The sequence below is a fragment of the Typopeltis vanoorti genome, chromosome 10 (assembly GCF_054136105.1).
Source record: "Typopeltis vanoorti isolate ZY-2024b chromosome 10, IOZ_Tvanoo_1.0, whole genome shotgun sequence".
In the NCBI taxonomy this organism is placed as follows: Eukaryota; Metazoa; Arthropoda; class Arachnida; order Uropygi; family Thelyphonidae; genus Typopeltis; species Typopeltis vanoorti.
The window spans coordinates 94,567,383-94,585,453 of NC_143558.1; the positions used below are offsets into that span (position 1 = coordinate 94,567,383).

The following is an 18,071-nucleotide window of genomic DNA, read 5'->3' on the forward strand; positions in this document are numbered from 1 at the left end:
AAATGAATAAAAATAAATAAAAATATTACAACTATGTAGGAGTTGCTCTTAAGATAACAGTCTCCCAAAAATTTGGTATATTAATGCAACCATAATTGTTCAGGTTAGGAGACTTCTTTGTAGCCATGGCTGACTCAAAAATGAATCTTTTGGATCTGTAACAACTTCTAAATAGCACATTGGTTTTCTTCCATCTAATCCTGTGTGAAGGGGTATCCAAAGCATTGTCTGCCAGTCTTGATGTTCCATAGTAATGGTAGCAAATGTATTTTTTATGTTTTTCCAGATCTTTTCCAGGTTAACAGATCTTCCTGTCTGCCCATAGTAGACTAAGTTGCAACCACAAGAAACTTGATGCATTTCAGGGTATGCTAGAGGGTGAAATTTATTCTTAGGAGAGTAGATCACAGTTGCTAATTTAGCATGAGATTTGAAGGTGGTGTGAAGGCTATGTTTTATTAGTACTTTGGCTATCTTTCTGATGTACCTCTGACATAGGGAATAGGAATGGTAATGTTGTGTTCCTGTGTATTAGAGGAGGGAGAAGTAATGGGGCTATGTAGTATTTTAACTATTTTGCAGGAATTGTAGCCATTAGCCAAGAAGTATGGCAGAGATATTTGAGTTATGTGGACAGAGCTGTATCATTAGAACAAATGGCTCTGCCTCTGTGTGTAAGAGATTTTAAAATACCATGCTTTTGGGATCAATGATAATGTGATTGTTTATATAGATATCTTTCTGTGTGTGTGAGTTGGCTTTCTGTAAATGGAAAAAGATAGTGATCCATCTGAAAGGCATGTGACCAATGTGCCAAGAAAAGGTAAACAGTTATTAGATTCTTTTTCTACAGTGAAGTGGATTTTGAGTATTGGCTGTTTAGGCAGGTGACAAAAGCATCAAAAGTGTTATGTCCATGGGACCACATCATCAACAAAGCACAGCCACACTAAGAGCTTGTATGTAGCTGTGGTAAGTATTTTGTTTTCAAAGTGTTCCAAGTTAAAGTTTTTTCAAAGTGTTCCATGTAAAAGTTTGCTAAAGGGGGAGAAGAGGGGGTAACCTATAGTAGTGCCATTAATCTGTTGTAGATTTTTCCTCCCCATGTCCCCACTCACATGCCCTTTCACTCAATCTGTTCAAGTCTAATTGTAAGGCCACAACATCTGCTCTACTTCTCATAGTTCGTCCCAACTTTACATCATCTGCAAACAACTGAATATACCCATCCAAAGCTTCCCCAATATCATTAACATACAGGTTAAACAACAATGGCCATAAAACAGACCCTTGAGGCACACCCCTAGTGATTTTCTGTTTCAGCGATATTGCTCCCCCATACACAACTTGCCGATGCCAATCTCCGATCCACTGCACTAGTCGAATATCCAATCCCATTCAATCTAATTTGATTATCAACTTATCATGCAGTAATCTATTAAAAGCCTTTTCAAAATCTAAGTATGCTACTGTGTATCCATCTCCTTCATTCAATGAAGTCCTTTGTCCTCATCGTGATCAGTAAGTAGATTACTAAAATATGACCACCCTTTAGCAAATCCATGCTGTTCATCAAAGATAATACCATTGTTGTCAACCCAATTCTGAATCCTGGTTCTCACCAGTCTCTCCAAAACTTCAAGTCTACTCAATTCCCAATATACTTCTTGACACTTACATTCAGTCTCTCCTAATCATCAACTGCTCTCAAACTCTCCACGATGTCACAAGAATGAAAGACCTTTATGAACTGCTCATTAAATATCTCAACTGTATCCTCCACATTTTTATACCATTTTCTCCAATCAATGCCATTCTTCCATAATGATTCTTTTGTTTTCTTTTTTTTTTGCTGCTACTTATCAAAAGAATCCCTAGGTTTTTTTCCTTTTATTTTTTTAAAGCTAACTGTTGCTCATACTTTACTTTTGCTGCCCTTACCAACCAAGTCACCCTCCTTGCCTGTTCTTTAATAACTTAACACATAAAACCAACAGTAATAACTTTAATGAATTAAAGGTACAAATATTTCATACTGAAAGTAACAGTACATCATCAGTGCAGAACAAACAGTTAAAGGAATGGAATACAAAGTACAAAACAGTCAGTGGATTACCAATTAAATTGCTGCCACATGTCAGAAGATTAATATTAATAAAATATTATTAAATAATTCTTAAAAACATTTTCATTGATGGTTGCATAAGATGAGAATCTCCCAAACTTTTGGGAGAGAGAGAAAGTCATTTCGATTCAAATTCAGCCGATGTAAAAGGGCTTCGCAACTTTCTTTAAAAAGGCGTTCATATTTAAACCTGCATCTGTGGAGAAGACAAGCTTTATCCCACTGGATATTATGTTTAGTGTCAATGCTATGTTGTGCTAGACCAGACTTATGAGGTTTCATGTATTCGATATAATACCGATGTTCCTTCATTCTTTTTTCCACAGAACGGCCTGTTTGTCCAAAGTATGATAAATTACATTCACATGGTATCTGGTAAACACCTGCTAATGATAGAGGTGCCAGTTTGTCTTTTGTAGATGGCAACAAGTGAGAAATTTTGTTGATAGGAAAATATGTGGGAATACGATGATACTTCTTCAAAATTCTGCCAATAGGTTCTGAGATGCCTGAAATATAAGGGATTGGAACTCTGCGGTCTGTTGAAGAATCCTGAGGTGTTGGAACATAGGAGTCATTATCTGCTGGATTTGATTAGGGTTGTAACCATTATATTCCATTAACTTTTTTATAGTGAGAAGTTCTTGTTGTAAGCTTAATGGGGAGGAGCACACTTTATGTGCTTTATTAATTAAAGATTTGATAATGCCGATTTTTTGAGAGGTGTGATGAGCAGACTTTTGATGAATGTATCTGCCAGTATAGGTAGGTTTTCGACAGACACCTGTTGACAAAGTACAAGAGGATGTGCATGTAAGGAGGATGTCTAAGAATGGCAAACTACCAGCCTTTTCTTTTTCCATGTGAACTGGATGCATGAGTGAAGACTATTTATCTGTTGTAGAAATGTGGTAAGTTCCTCTTCAGCATGTGGCCAAATAGCAAAGACATCATTGACATAATGAAACCAAAGAGAGGGTTGGGAATGAATGAATGAAAACAAGGTGTCTTCCAGATGTTTCAAAAAATAGTTTGCCAGAAGTGGAGAGAGGGCTACCCATGGCAGTACCTTCAACGATGATGTCTTTGCTATTTGGCCACATGCTGAAGAACAACTTACATTTCTACAACAGATAAATAGCCTTCACCCACGCATTTAGTTCACCATGGAAAAAGAAAAGTCTGGTAGTTTACTATTCTTGGACATCCTCCTTACAAACACATTCTCTGGTACTTTGTCAACAAGTGTCTATTGAAAACCTACCTATACTGGCAGATACATTCATCAAAAGTCTGCTCATCACACCTCTCAAAAAATCGCATTATCAAATCTTTAATTAATAGAGCACATAAAGTGTGCTCCTCCCCATTAAGCTTACAACAAGAACTTTTCACTATAAAATAATTAATAAAATATAATGGTTACAACCCTAATCAAATCCAGCAAATAATTGACTCCTATGTTCCAACACCTCAGGATTCTTCGACAGCCCTCAGAGTTCCAATCTCTTATATTTCAGGCATCTCAGAATCTATTGGCAGAATATTTTGAAGAAGTATCACCTTATTCCCACATATTTTTCTATCAACAAAATTTCTCACTTGTTGCCATCTATAAAAGACAAACCGGTACCTCTATCATTAGCTGGTCTTTACCAGATACCATGTGAATGCAATTTATCATACTTTGGACAAACAGGCTGTTCTGTGGAAAAAAGAATGAAGGAACATCAGTATTATATCGGCTACATGAAACCTCATAAGTCTGGTCTAGCACAATATAGCATTGACACTAAATATAATATCCAGTGGGATAAAACTTGTCTTCTCCACAAATGCAGGTTTAAATATGAACACCTTTTTAAAGAAAGTTGTGAAGCCCTTTTACATCAGCTGAATTTGAATCGAAATGACTTTCTCTCTCTCTCTCTCTCAAAAGTTTCGGAGATTCTCATCTTATGCAACCATCAATGAAAAAGTTTTTAAGAATTATTTAATAATATTTTATTAATATTAATCTTCTAGCAAGCGGCAGTAATTTAATTGGTAATCCACTGACTGTTCTGTACTTTGTATTCCATTCCTTTAACTGCTTATTATACACTGATGATGTAGGGGGAGGGGGGGGGGGAATGAGACAGCCTTCCCATGATTTAAGGGTTATTATGCATGCTTAGCTAAATTATTCCCTTGTATGTAAAGGAAAGATAGAAAATTCTTTTACACAATCCTTAATGGCTCAGTCGTTAACAAAAATAAATTTTTAAGGATTAATACTCTAGAATTACAGAACCTAGAATAAGGATGTTGTCCCAGATAGAGACTTTTTCTCAGTCTAGGGTATTAGAATGTGTGAGAGTATACTTAATGGCATTGAAAGGGGGGGGGGGGGAGGTAAGCTAAGTAGATTACAAACAGACAGAAGCAGGATAATAGTCATTGTAAGTGAGTTAGAGATTAGAACACGCAGGCATTTTGTACAAGCTCAAGCAATCACAAGAATTAACGAAGTAAGAGGGGAAATACATTGAAAGTAAAAAGTAATGTCACAAACAATATAATAAACTATAAATTATAAATTATGAACATTTTTACACTGCCCATGTCATCTTTGCTATTTTCGAAAGACTAGCCTTCCAGCTTTGATTAGAATTCAAGAGCATCAAGACTAAATTACATTTTTGGAATCCAAAATATCTGGATTTGCTTCTCATGCTATTCACACAAGGTACAGAGTTTTTTGGAACCAGATAGAGATTCTTCATTCCAGCAGGTTTAAATTTGAGTGTCTTTTCCTTGAAACACGTGGAATGCTACAAAATTTTCTGAACCAAAACTGCTGAGACTGTATATGCCAATCTCTAAGTTGTGGGAAATGATTACTATTAATTGTTCATGTTTTTTTTTTTCAATTATTTTAAATAATTGTTTATCTATGCAACTTTTAGAATTGTTCGTTTGAACTCTAGTAGTGTAATAATATCACCTTAGCTGCAATGAGACATGAGCTAGTAAGCACATGCTTCAATAACTCACTCTTATGATTCATGTTTTAAGGGTAGTTACTGTTCTATTTCCCTGATGATATCCATGGAATGTCAGATGAAATATATTGGAGTTTTTGAATAAAATTTTATATTTCTTTACATATGTATGGCATGAAAGTTTTTGTAAATTTGCAAAAAATCTCTCTCATTATAATTAATTCTCACATATTAAACACATAATTACCTATATTTTTGCATATTCCTGATGATTCTATAAATTTCCATTTGTATGCTAATGTCAGCCCTGATGGAATTATCAGCTGCCAAAAATGTCCTGAAATATAACAGATAAGATGATTATTATTATTATTATTATAATTATTATCTTAAGACCCCATGGAGTCACAGACTCATCTAGGAGGTCCCTTTTGTCATACACACAGTTCATCATACTGCACCTTAAACACAATTAAATTTCGTTGTGTTGTCCTCACAATTTTGGCAATATGTCCTCTGAATTTCAGATTCTTATCTCATTTTCCCCCCTTCCCCAGTCATTCACAACTCTCCATGTAAAAAACCTGCTTCTCACCCCCTTGCTCACAATCTTCTTATACAGCTTCCAGAGATGACCTCTTGTTCTTCCCCAATCTCCATCATATCACCACTCTTCCTCCTGTCCACTAAACTATGCAAATTGTATCATCTCAACATCCCAGAGATCAAATTCATTGCACTGTCCTCACAATTTTGGCAATATTTTCCTCTAAATTTAAGATTTATATCCACTATCTCCACAAGATCAACTATTTCCTCCACTTGCAACAATATATCCCCACCAAGAGTAAATTCTACATCCCTCCTTTGTTTTCCGAATTTTAAAATCTTACATTTTACAACATTCAGCTGGCATCTCCACTCTCGTGCTCATTCACTCAGTATATTCAAGTCTTCTTGTAAGCTCACAACATCCACTCTACTTCTCATAGTTTGCATCATCTGCAAACAGCTGTATATCACATTCAATTCTTTCCCAATATCGTTAACATACAGGTTAAACAGCAATAGCCCTAAACATACTCCTGAGGCACACCACTAGTGACTTTCCTCTTCTGGGATATTGCTCTCCCATACACAACTTGTTGATACTTATTAGACAGCCAATCTCCAACCCAATGGAATAGTCTAATATCCAACTCCATCTGCTCTAGTGTCACTATCGACTTATCATGTGGTAATCTATCAAAAGTCTTTGCAAAGTCTAAGTATACTATAATGTATATCCATCTCCCACATCCAATGCTGCTATTACCTTGTTCGCCATCAATTCCACTTGTATGTTATCATTAACTGCACTGTTTTTCAACATTGTTTGCCCATGTTACTGTTAATTTCACTCTGTTGGAAGATTATTATGCACTTGGTTAGACTATAATAAATTTCATTTAATCCTTTATCCAAATGTAAGCAACCAAAGTTTGCACCTGAAAATATCTTCAGGACTAAGGTAAGGTAAGGTGGTGCAACACCAAGCAACTCTGAGCAAAGGTGTCCTTTGCTCGGTGTTGCCTGGTGTTATTTTGCTGCATTAAACTGACACCCCCATTCATTTGCCCAGCTATCTAGCTTATTCAACAGTGGAAGGGCCACTACCCAGACCGGTTTCGACCTTTACTGAGGTCTCATTAGTGGGAGGCAGACCCAAAAGTCCACGAGACCTGAATAAAGGTCGAAATGAGGGAAGGACCACTACTGGTCTGGGTAGCGATCCTTCCCTTAATTCATAGCAGTATACATGTCCATAAGGAGATGTGCTTTGCATTAAGGTGTAATGATGGCGTCCAACAAGAAACATACGTCAGCAGCGCGCAGGACTTCTACACGAAAGGAGGCTCAACGTTAGATTTTTTGCAATGGACGCGTTGCGGAAACTGCTACATGTATGCACTGAAGAATGTGAAGGATCTGTGGTCAGTCTGGCTAAATGAGAAGAATGAAAATGTCGACGTATGTGAGAAGTGCCGGGATAGGCTGGAGCGTTTAGGAATGGAAGCTGACATTGGGATCGTAGTGGAAGAACTACGGCGGGAGTTCATGAAAATGAAAAATGATCTTCATCTTCTGCATGAGGAATTGGAAGTGCTCAGTAAGGAGATACTGGAAGTTAAAACTGAGTTTAATGTGTTAGATAGAGAAATTAGGACTACAGAGTTTACTTTAGCTGAAGTAACTAGAACAGGATTATGTATCGGTGAGTCTTTGGTGAATGATGCAGTAATAAATAGTATGGGAGTGATTGGGAGTCAACAAAATAAAACCACAAGTGGCCTAGAAGAAACGAGATGTCGTGAGAGTGGGGGGGAAGTAATAGAGCGTTGAGTAATAAAACTGGGAGAGTCATGCTGAATAGCATAGAAAATGAGTCCATGAGTGACGCTTGTTTGGACTTGAATGAAGTTAAGAGTTGTAAGATATATGGTGATTCTATGATTAAGGGTATGGAGATTAAGGCTATGATTAATGGTATGCATGAGGAGTGCTTGGCTGGTGGGACAATAGAAAGAGTGGCCTTAGCAATAAAGAGAGGGCATGAAGCAGACAAGATGATAGTTATGGTGGGTACAAATGACCTGAGTGGTGGTATAAATTGGGTAGGAAAAGATTTAAGAACATTGTTAGATATTGTGAAGAGGAAAAGTGTCAATGGGAGGAGAGTGTGTATGCTGCCTCGTTTTGACAATTACGAGTTAAGTAGACAAGTGATGATAATGAATGATATGATTGCAAGAATGTGCAAAAAAAAGGTCTGGAATCGGTTGATATTTGGAGCGTGTTTGAAGGAAAAAGACAGTTGTATGCTAGAGATGGACTGCATCTGAACATGGAAGGACATAAGCGATTGAAGAAGTTACTGTTTTCTGAACAAGTTGAAGTAATTGGGTAGGGAAACTAATATTGAAAAGGTTGAGTGTAAGAGAGAGAAACTTTAGCACTGATTGTATATTTATTGATCCTTATACGCAGAATAAATTGCAGAAGAGAGGGGATAAAAATCGGCATGGGACTACTGAATTTAGTGACTTATATATCAGTTCTAAAGCTGGTACAAGATCTAGAGGGAATCTGCAATTTTTGTATACCAATGCAGGAAGTATTCGAAATAAGAGAGAAGAATTTTTGGCATTAGTCAGTGCAATCTCACCAAAAGTTGTAGGCATTAGTGAAACTTGGCTGTCAGCAGAAGATGTGGTCACTGGAATTGAATGTGATGGGTACAGTATTTTCAGGGAGGATAGAGAAGATGATAGAACAGGGGGAGGAGTACTGTTGATGATAGCTGATGTGTTGCAGCCAAAGAAAGTAGTATATCAAGATGATAGACATGTGAATGAGAGTTCATTTGAGGCGGTCTGGTGCAAAATAGTGACCAATGCAACCAAACATACAGTTGGATGCTGCTATAGGCCAGGGAGTACAGGGGGGGGGGGATAATGAAGTCATGCATCAGCAAATTAGTGCAAACGAGTGCAGGTTTTTCACGTAGCAAAAAGGAAATGGAGTTCATACATCTTCTACGAGATAATTACTTGAAACAGCGCATAACTGAAGGGACACGTGGTGTGAGAGTGTTGGACCTGGTTATTGGTTCAGAGGTTATATGCATAAGTAAGGTGTCCTCGTTACCTCCAATTGGTGAAAGCGATCATGCGGTATTGACTTGGGAGGTTACAAAATCTGTGGATTTTTCTGTTAAGAAGGGGTATATACGGAACTATGGGTTAGGCAATTATAACAAGCTTCGGAGTGAGCTTGCAGCTATCCCATGGCAGAACATATTGCGGGGGAAAGATGTTAGCAGTGCATGGGATAAAATCAATGGGTATCTGAGGAAAGCAATATCAGATTGCGTCCTCTTGGTCAGGAAGTCAAACAAGGCAGGCATTAGATGGATGAGCAGTAGTATCAAGCTTGATCTGCAAAAAAAGAAAATGTTATGGAGAATTTACAAGGAGAAAGGCGATCAGTACAACCATGAGCAGTACAAGGCTCAAGCTAGGAAGGTTACCAGCATAGTAAGAAAAGCTAAATCAGATTATGAGAAGACCTTAGCGAAAGAGATCACGAGTAATCCCAAAGAGTTCTTCCCCTATGTAGCAAGTAAAAGGAAGAATGACTTCGGAAGGATAACTATAGTGTGTTCTGATGGTATTGAGATGACAAAATCAGATGTAATAGTCGAGTTACTGAGTGATCACTTTTCAAAAGTATATCACCCAAGTGAGGATATCTCTGTACCTATAGCAATAATTAATGTGAGAATTGAAGCTAAGAAATCAGAGGTATTTAATATATTGCAAAATGTAAATGCAAACACTGCTGTAGGCTTCGATGGAATATCAGCTCGGGTGTTGTGTGAATGTGCAAATGAATTGTCAACCCCTCTTACTTGGATATTTAATTTAAGTTTGAACTCTGGTATGGTCCCTAGGGAGTGGAAGTTAGGCAAAGTGGTTCCTTTGCATAAGGGTGGCTCTAAAACTACGGTAGTTAATTACAGACCAATCACCATCTCAGGAGTAATGGTAAAAGAATTGGAAAAGTTGGTTAAAGACAAAATTCAAGAATGGGTGGATCAGGATATGATACTCTATAGAGGCCAACATGGTTTTGTTAAAGATAGATCCTGCCTTAGCAATCTATTAACTTTTCATAATAAAATGACATCTGAGTTGGACAAAGGAACTGGCTACTACACAGTGGTACTTCTGGATTTTGCTAAGGCTTTTGACAGAATACCCCATGGAACACTGTTATGCAAATTGGAGCAGATGGCAATGGATAATAAATTGGTGATATGGATAGGAGAATGGCTCAGGGAGAGATACCAGAAGGTGGTGTATGGAGGAGCCGAGTCCAGGATGAGGCAGGTGACCAGTGGTGTGCCTCAGTGCTCTCTGCTTGGGCCATTGTTGTTTAATTTGTATATAAATGATATAGGAAATGGCTTACAGGGAGATATTCAGCTGTTTGCTGATGATGCAAAGTTGGGTAGCACAATAAAAAATCAAGCCGATGTTGAAAGTTTGCAGGATGATTTAAATAAGCTGGTAGAATGGGCAAAAGATAATGGATGTCAGTTCAATGTGGAAAAGTGTAAAGTCATGCATTTTGGGATTAAAAGGTTACCAGCTGTGTACTACATTGATGGAACAGTACTCCAAGAAATTGATGAGGCTAGGGACTGGGTGTTGGTAGATAGGGAGATGAAGTTCAGAGGACACATTGCTAAGATGTCCAAGATTGCACATAGCTAAGATGTCCAAGATTGCACATAGGATTACTTGGTTGTTGAGGAACACACTGACATACAGAGATAAAGAGGTTATTATTTCCCTTTATAAAGCATTGATACTTCCACATTTGGATTACTGTGCTCAGATCTGGTCACCTGGATTCCTTGGAGATGAGGAAGCTGTGGAGAGGGTTCAGAGAAGAGTGACCAAGTTGGTGAGTGATATAAAAAATGCCCCCTACATTGATAGATCGAGAGCTTGTGGAATGCAGAGATTGGTTGATAGACGAAGAAGAGGGGATATGATAGAAACATTTAAATTACTGAAAGGTTTCTATAGGATTGATGCAGGGGAAATGTTTCAGCTGTGTGATAGTGATGGAAGAACAAGAGGTCATCCCTGGAAATTAAAGAAGAGTGTGGTTAACAAGGGTTTCAGAACAAGGTTTTTTGCCTGGAGGGTGGTGAATGAGTGTAATTCATTGCCTGACTTAGTTGTGAGCTCTTCGTCTGTAAATGAATTCAAGAAAAGATATGATAGATATTGTTTTGCTAGTTTGGGTCCCCTGCGATGAGTCTACTGACTCCACGAAGATACCCATAATAATAATAATTATTATTATTATGGGAGATACTGAGACTAGGAATGATGAGAGCTTGGTCCACCTTTGCTCAGATTTGCCTGGTGTTGCACCACCTTACCTCAGTCCTGAAGATATTTTCATGCTCAAACTTTGTTTGCTTACATTTGCATAAAGGGTTAAACTAAATTTATTATAATTTCACTCTGTTTATTAACATCACATAAATTATAACCAGTTTTATCGTCAATCAAACTTTTTTCTGCACTATCATTTCCACACACTTTCTGAACATTCGCACAATCTTGCCGTGTGAGTAACATCATGTTTCCTATTTAAACTATTTAAACTCATGTTTAAGAACGCCTCATGATCCATCAGAATGTCGCATTTCCTACGTACCCACACTTGTTCTTTTCTGTTATTCAGCTTCACTGCATAAATATCTGCGACATATTCCCATGCATACATATTACATTCATGGCAACATACCATTTTTGAGAAACCCGTGCTGTCTATTTTATTTATCTTTCCCACGTGCCTATGCAATGGTTTGCATTTCATCGGCATGTCATATTATGTGCTAACAAGAACAATGTATTTAAGATAATATCGCATAAGAAATTTATCCAAATACCATATTCAACAACGTATTCCACCTAGCATGAGTTTTTGACCAATAACATTGTGAAAGCATTAAAATGCAATAATTTTCTATGTAAATGAGATTTTATTAGCTTTTAAATTTCATAATTTGAAACGTCTATTTTATAGTTCCAGTGGATGACAAAAAACAGTATGTTTGTCATGTGCACACAAATAGGTGAATCTTATATATTATTAACACGTTCGCTGCCAACTACGAGTGTACTCGTAGTTCGTAAACCAGCCCCACAAGCCAGCTACGAGTATACTCGTATGACGCTTACCGCCGGCAACGAGATTACTGTACTGACCTTGAAGAAGTGAAAATGCTTGGCTTGTGGAGCTAGCATCAAAACTGTGTATTCTCATAGAAGGTATATGCTCTGCACAAGCCAACTACGAGTATACTCGTAGGATGCTTACCACCGGCAACGAGATTACCGTACTGACCTTGAAGAAGTGAAATTGCTCGGCGTACGGGAACAGCCTATGCCAAAGTAGCGTGGCAGCGAACGTGTTAATGAGGAATATGAAAATCACCTCAAAATTTGTGTTCATCCTTTGAATAGATCAATATTCATTTGATTTAATCAAAAATAAAAGTTGGACTAATTTAACAAGCTTAACAAACTCAAAGTATTAACTGCATACTGAATGAACTTGTCTAAAATTTCGCTACTGTTAATTTTGGCATGTATCTCTAGAATCTTGTCTTTTGTGCTTTACCAATGAGAGGCAGAAGAGATATAATATTCTAGGGTTCCACTTGTTCTGATATCATTTCTTCATTGTGGATTGCATTTTAATGGAAGAATTTCAGTGCTCATCACTAATGCTGCCAAAGTTTGTTGGAGAAAGTTGAGATGCGAGCCCACAATTTTACTTTGAATGACACTTTACATTCAGTGAATTTATTTGCATTAAGAAAATCAGCAAACAAGCGATTTACAATTTCAGCTTGGAAAAGGTGTGCAAAAATCTATAGTCACTTCTTTTATTATTCTTATATCAACTAACAACATCATCAGAGTTAAAGATTGGTACTATTAACATAAAAAGCCTGAATGGAAAAGAAATGGAGCTGGCTGAGGAATTAGATAAGTACCAGATCGACATAATAGGGGCGAGTGAAACAAAAAAGGCAAAAACTGGTGAGATCTTTCTGAGCAATAAATACAAAATGTTATATTCAGGCAATGACAATCAAGGAAAAGAAGGAGAAGCCATAGTATTCAACACTAAATATGAGGCTAATCTTCTTGAATGGCAGGCAGTCTCAAGTAGAGTGATGTGGGCAAATATAAGAATGGGGAACTGGACAATGAGACTTATTTGTGCCTATGGTCGCACAGAAGGTTCTACTAAGGTAGAAGTGGGGGGATTTTTTGAGGCTTTAGAGAAAGAAACTGACACAAAGAAAAAGGAAAAGTTGGTCCTTGTCACGGATTTAAATAGCAGAGTAGGAAATGATTGTCAGACATACAAAAATATTTTGGAAAAATTTGGAGAAAGGAGCAAAGCTAATAATAATGGCAAATACCATGTCCTGAGCAGAAATACCTGTATTTCTGCTCAGGACATGGACTGGTTATTACTAACACAATGTTCGCATAAAAATGTACACAAATTCACATGGAGAGAAGAGGCAAGGAATAAGAAAAGTCTCATTCGCTATGTTATTGTTGATAGTGATGTTTTCTCCCTGGTGCAGGACACCAGAGTGTACAGAGGATTTGAAATTGGAAGTGATCACTATTTAGTCTTCAGTAGGATAAAATTGAATTTCATATTGAAAAGAATAACATGTAAGAAAGTTTTAAAGCGAATAAAAGTTGAGCAGCTCTCAGATGTGAACTGTAGACTAAAATACACAAAGATCATTGAAGAAAAAATGAAAGAGTTTGAGAATAGGAACCAAACCTTGGTTCCTATTCTCAAATGGAGATTCAGTGGCAAGCCTTGAAGAAAATCCTGATTGATTCAGCCAGAGAGGCATGTGGTGAGGTTGTCTGCAAGGATAGAAAAATCAGAACTCCATGGTGGACACAGGAAGTTAAAAAGGCAGTGAAGGAAAAGGAGAAAGCATATCAAAAGTTCCTGGCAAATAAGTCAGCTTGTGCTCTTAGAAAATACAGATACAAACGTAAGAAAGCTAAACAAAAGTCATGGGAGGACTTTGGCAAGAACATAGAAAATAAATATCAAGAAAGTGCCCAAATATTCTGGAGGTTGTTGAAGAAGCTTAGAAATGGAAGAAAGAGTGCTGTAAAAGGAGTTCGAGATGATAAAGGTGACATGAAAATGGTAGAAAAAGATATCCTTGAAATTGTATGGATAATTACTTCAAAAAACTGCTAAATGAAACAAGCTGTGATAGCTCAGTAGTAAAAAACACTCAACAGGCATACAGTCAGGAATACATATCCATCTGAAATAGAAAAACCCATCAAAGACTTGAAATGTGTGAAAAGTAGGAGTAGATGATATTCGCCAAGAAATGCTGAAGTATGGTGGTATAAAAGTCTCACAATGGCTGCACTGCATAATTCAGAAGGCATGGACAGAGGGACAAATTCTTGATAATTGAAGTACAGTTCTCATAGTACCCATATATAAAAAGGGAAATAAAACTGAATGTGAGAATTACAGAGGTATTTCCCTACTGAGTGTTCCTGGTAAGATTTATGCAAGTATACTTGAGAAATGGTTGAGAAGAATTGTGCAAGAAAAGCTTGGTGAAGAACAAACTGGATTCAGGCCAAATAGAGGCTGTCAGGATCAGATCGTTACTTTACGACAAATAGTTTAGAAATCAGTGGAATATAACAAAGATCTGTATTTAAGTTTTGTCGATCTAGGAAAGGCATATGACAAGGTACCAAGAGAGAGGCTATTCAATACGCTACAGTTATATGGTGTCAATGGGTTATTATATCAAGCAATATTTAGTCTTTATTTGAGATGTAAGTCGGCAGTTAGAAGTGAAGGAAGTACAGGAAGATGGTTTAATGTTAAATCTGGTGTGAGACAAGGATGTACATTATCCCCTCTGTTATTATCTATATGGATCACATTATGAAGGAAAGTGGTATTAAACATGATATCAAAATTGGAGATGTTAATGTCAGCTCTTTGCTTTATGCAGACAATGTTATACTTCTAAATAAATCTACTACAAGTCTGCAAGATTCCCTGACTAAATTGAATAACTGCTGTAATAGATATGGTATGAAGGTCAGCAATAAAAATAAGCAGAATCATTGAAAATGTCAACTGCTTCATGAACAGAGAACCTGTGGAACAAGTAAAACATTTCAGCTACTTAATCACGATTTTTAGTGAAGATGGTAAATTAAATATGGAAATAGACAACAGAATCAACAAAGCTGGTGTGTAGGAAGTCAATTGAATAAACTCATATGGAATAAGAGAGAAATTAGTCGGAAAACTAAATTAGCTCTATACAAGACAATGTTCAACACAGTTTTAACTAATCAGAGAATGGGTCAGAAGTAAAACACTTGACCAATGGCTAGAGACTGCAGATATGAGAATCCTGAGAAAGATTAGAGGTGTGAACACATGACAGCAATGGCAGCATCATATTAAAAACGAGGATATTAGGAAAGAACTTGACATTTTCAGCATCCAGGAATGCATTAGCAGAGCTAATCTCAGGTGGTATGGTCACTTAAACAGAATGGACGAGAAAAGATTAGCAAAACAAGTGTTCTCTGCCAGGTTGGCAGGAAAATGACCCAGAGGAAGACCAAGATATAGGTGGATTGATATGGTACAAAGTACCTTAGATGATAGAAATATAAGATCTGATAATGCTGGAGTCTTGACAAGTAACAGACTGATTTGGAGGAAAATTGTAGATAGTAAGTTAGTAATGATGTAAATTTTTCATGTAGTACTATCATATCCTATACATCCCCTTGAGGGTACATGGCAGGAATTTGATGATGATATCAACTAACAACATATTTATCATGCTCAATATTAAAATCCTTAACATTCCCTGTATTAACATATTCCAGTAATTCATTCCCATTCATTCACAATTCACTATATAAAAAATCTACTCCTTGCACCCCTCTTCACTGCATTATTATGTAACTTCCAGGAATGGCCTCTGATTCTTTCTCTCTTGCCTCCTATTCTTTTTATAAGCCTCTTTAGATTAATCTGATAAAATTCCCTCACTAACTTAAAACGTCTCTATCATATTACTGCTTTTCCTCCTATCCACAAACTGCAATCCACATTCCTTCAACCTCTCTATAGCCAACATTCCAGGTCACTGATATTATCTTAGTTACTTCTTGCTCTGGACCCTCGCCAATGTTTCCACATCACAATGAAAACCAGTTGACCAAATCTAAGCATAACACTCAATCTAAGTGTGGGTCTGACCAGTACTTTATACACTAGCACAACCACCTCCTTATCCCTACGTGCTACTGTACTTATTATTATTATTATTATTCAGGCCTCCATGGAGTCAAAAGACTCATAGTGGGAGGTCCTTCCTAAGAAACACAGTCTATCAAGACTCATCGAGGGGAGGTCCCACCTAAGAAACACCAAGTCTATCATACCACTCCTTGAACTCATTGACTGTTCTCGCTCTCACCACTCCGTCAGGCAATGCATTCGATGGTTCAACCACCCTCCATGCAAAGAAACTACTCCTCACCCTCTTGCTCACCGTTTTTTTTTCGTAACTTCCAGGGATGGCCTCTTGTCATCACGCCTGTTAAACCAAGCGAAAGAACTCCCCAGTGTCAACCCTGTAACCACCTCTCAATAGTTTAAAAGTCTCAATCATATCACCTCTCCTTCTTCTATCCACCAAACTCTGCAGTCTACATTCCCTTAGACGATCCTCATAACTATCATTGTACAGTCCTGAAACCATCTTTGTTATTTGCCTTTGTACCCTTTCCACAGTTAATTTATTCCCTTCAAATCCTGGGGACCAAATCTGAGAACAATAGTCCAAGTGTGGTCTGATCAGGGTCTTATACAATGGAATGATAACTGTTTTATCTCTGCAGGTCAGTGTCATTATTGCAGCAGTCCTCTGTGTGACCTTCACCACCTTTGCAATATGTCCCCTAAATTTCAGGTTTCTATCAATCATCAACCCCAGGTCTCTTGTCTCCCCTACTTCCTCCAGTTTAACTCCTCCCATAGAGTATGCAGTGTCCCATCGATGTGTCCCAAACCTCAAGACCTTACATTTTGCTGCATTAAAATGACACTCCCATTCATTTGCCCATCTATCTAGCTTATTCAAATCCTCTTGCAGGGCTGCCGCATCTGCACTATTACTAATAATCCTTCCCAGCTTCGCATCATCTGCAAACAACTGAATATCCCCTTGCAATTCACTGACAATGTCATTGATATAAAGTTTGAACAATATAGGTCCCAGTACTGAGCCCTGTGGGACTCCACTTGTAACCCTCTTCTTCCAAACTCTTATCATAGCAGCACTATGATGTGCAGTCTTTGCAAAACTTGTAAATGCCCTCCGAACTTCAATCTACTGTCAACCATCACTTTCAATCTCAAATCTCATCCACTTCCTGCAGTACAGTGCCATCAATATAGTGCAAAGCCTTATATTTATGCACTCCAGACATCTTGCACTTATTAATACTACAACCCCATCCATTTATCCCAGTCAATTGTCCATTCAAATCTTCCTGAAGCTGCTAGTTTAGCATCAGCAGTGCTACTTATATTTCTCTCCAACTTTGCATAATCAATATAATCAATAACTGAAGATCCCCAGTCAGTCCACATGATATATCATTTATGAACAAGTTAAACAGTAGGGACTCAAGAACAGAACTCTGAGGCATACCACTGGTTACCCACCTTTTTTGAGACACTTGCTCCATCATACACAACTTGCTGGTATTGTTCAGAGAGCCAATTTCCAATCCATCTAACCAATATACTATTCATTCCCATCCCCTGTAGCTTATGTACCAACTTCTCATGTGGTGGTCTATCGCACACTTTTGCATAGTCCAAGAATATCATTGTATATTATGCACCATTATCTAACACACTCGTTTCCATATCATAAAATGAAAGTAAATTGCTTAAACAAAACCTACCTTTTACAAATCCATGCTGACCATCATAAAGAATCGTATGTCCATCAACCCAATTTTGTATTCTATCCCTTACCGATCTCTCCAACACCCTGACTAAAGTTATTAGACCTGTCTATGATTGGAAACTTCTGTCCTAGAATCATGCTTGTGGAATGATATTATTTTGCCTTCTTTCCACTCTTAGAGCCTTACCCACTACATGATTTTCATTAAATAACCAGGTCAATGGCATAGCTAACTGTGGTGCATATTCATTAATTATACATGGTGATATGTCATCCATTCACACAGCCTTATTAACAT

The 18,071-nt window shown here is 37.5% G+C and overlaps 1 protein-coding gene across 1 annotated transcript in view; it reads right to left on the bottom strand.

Annotated features, from left to right (window-relative positions):
* The window catches only part of LOC150102604 (tectonin beta-propeller repeat-containing protein 2), a 364,776-nt gene that overhangs the window by 58,411 nt on the left and 288,294 nt on the right, over window positions 1–18,071 (bottom strand). The window contains exon 12 of the mRNA XM_090398660.1: window positions 5,357–5,446. Within this exon, the coding sequence (XP_090254786.1) occupies window positions 5,357–5,446 (90 nt within the window). The remainder of the gene's footprint in view (window positions 1–5,356; window positions 5,447–18,071) is intronic.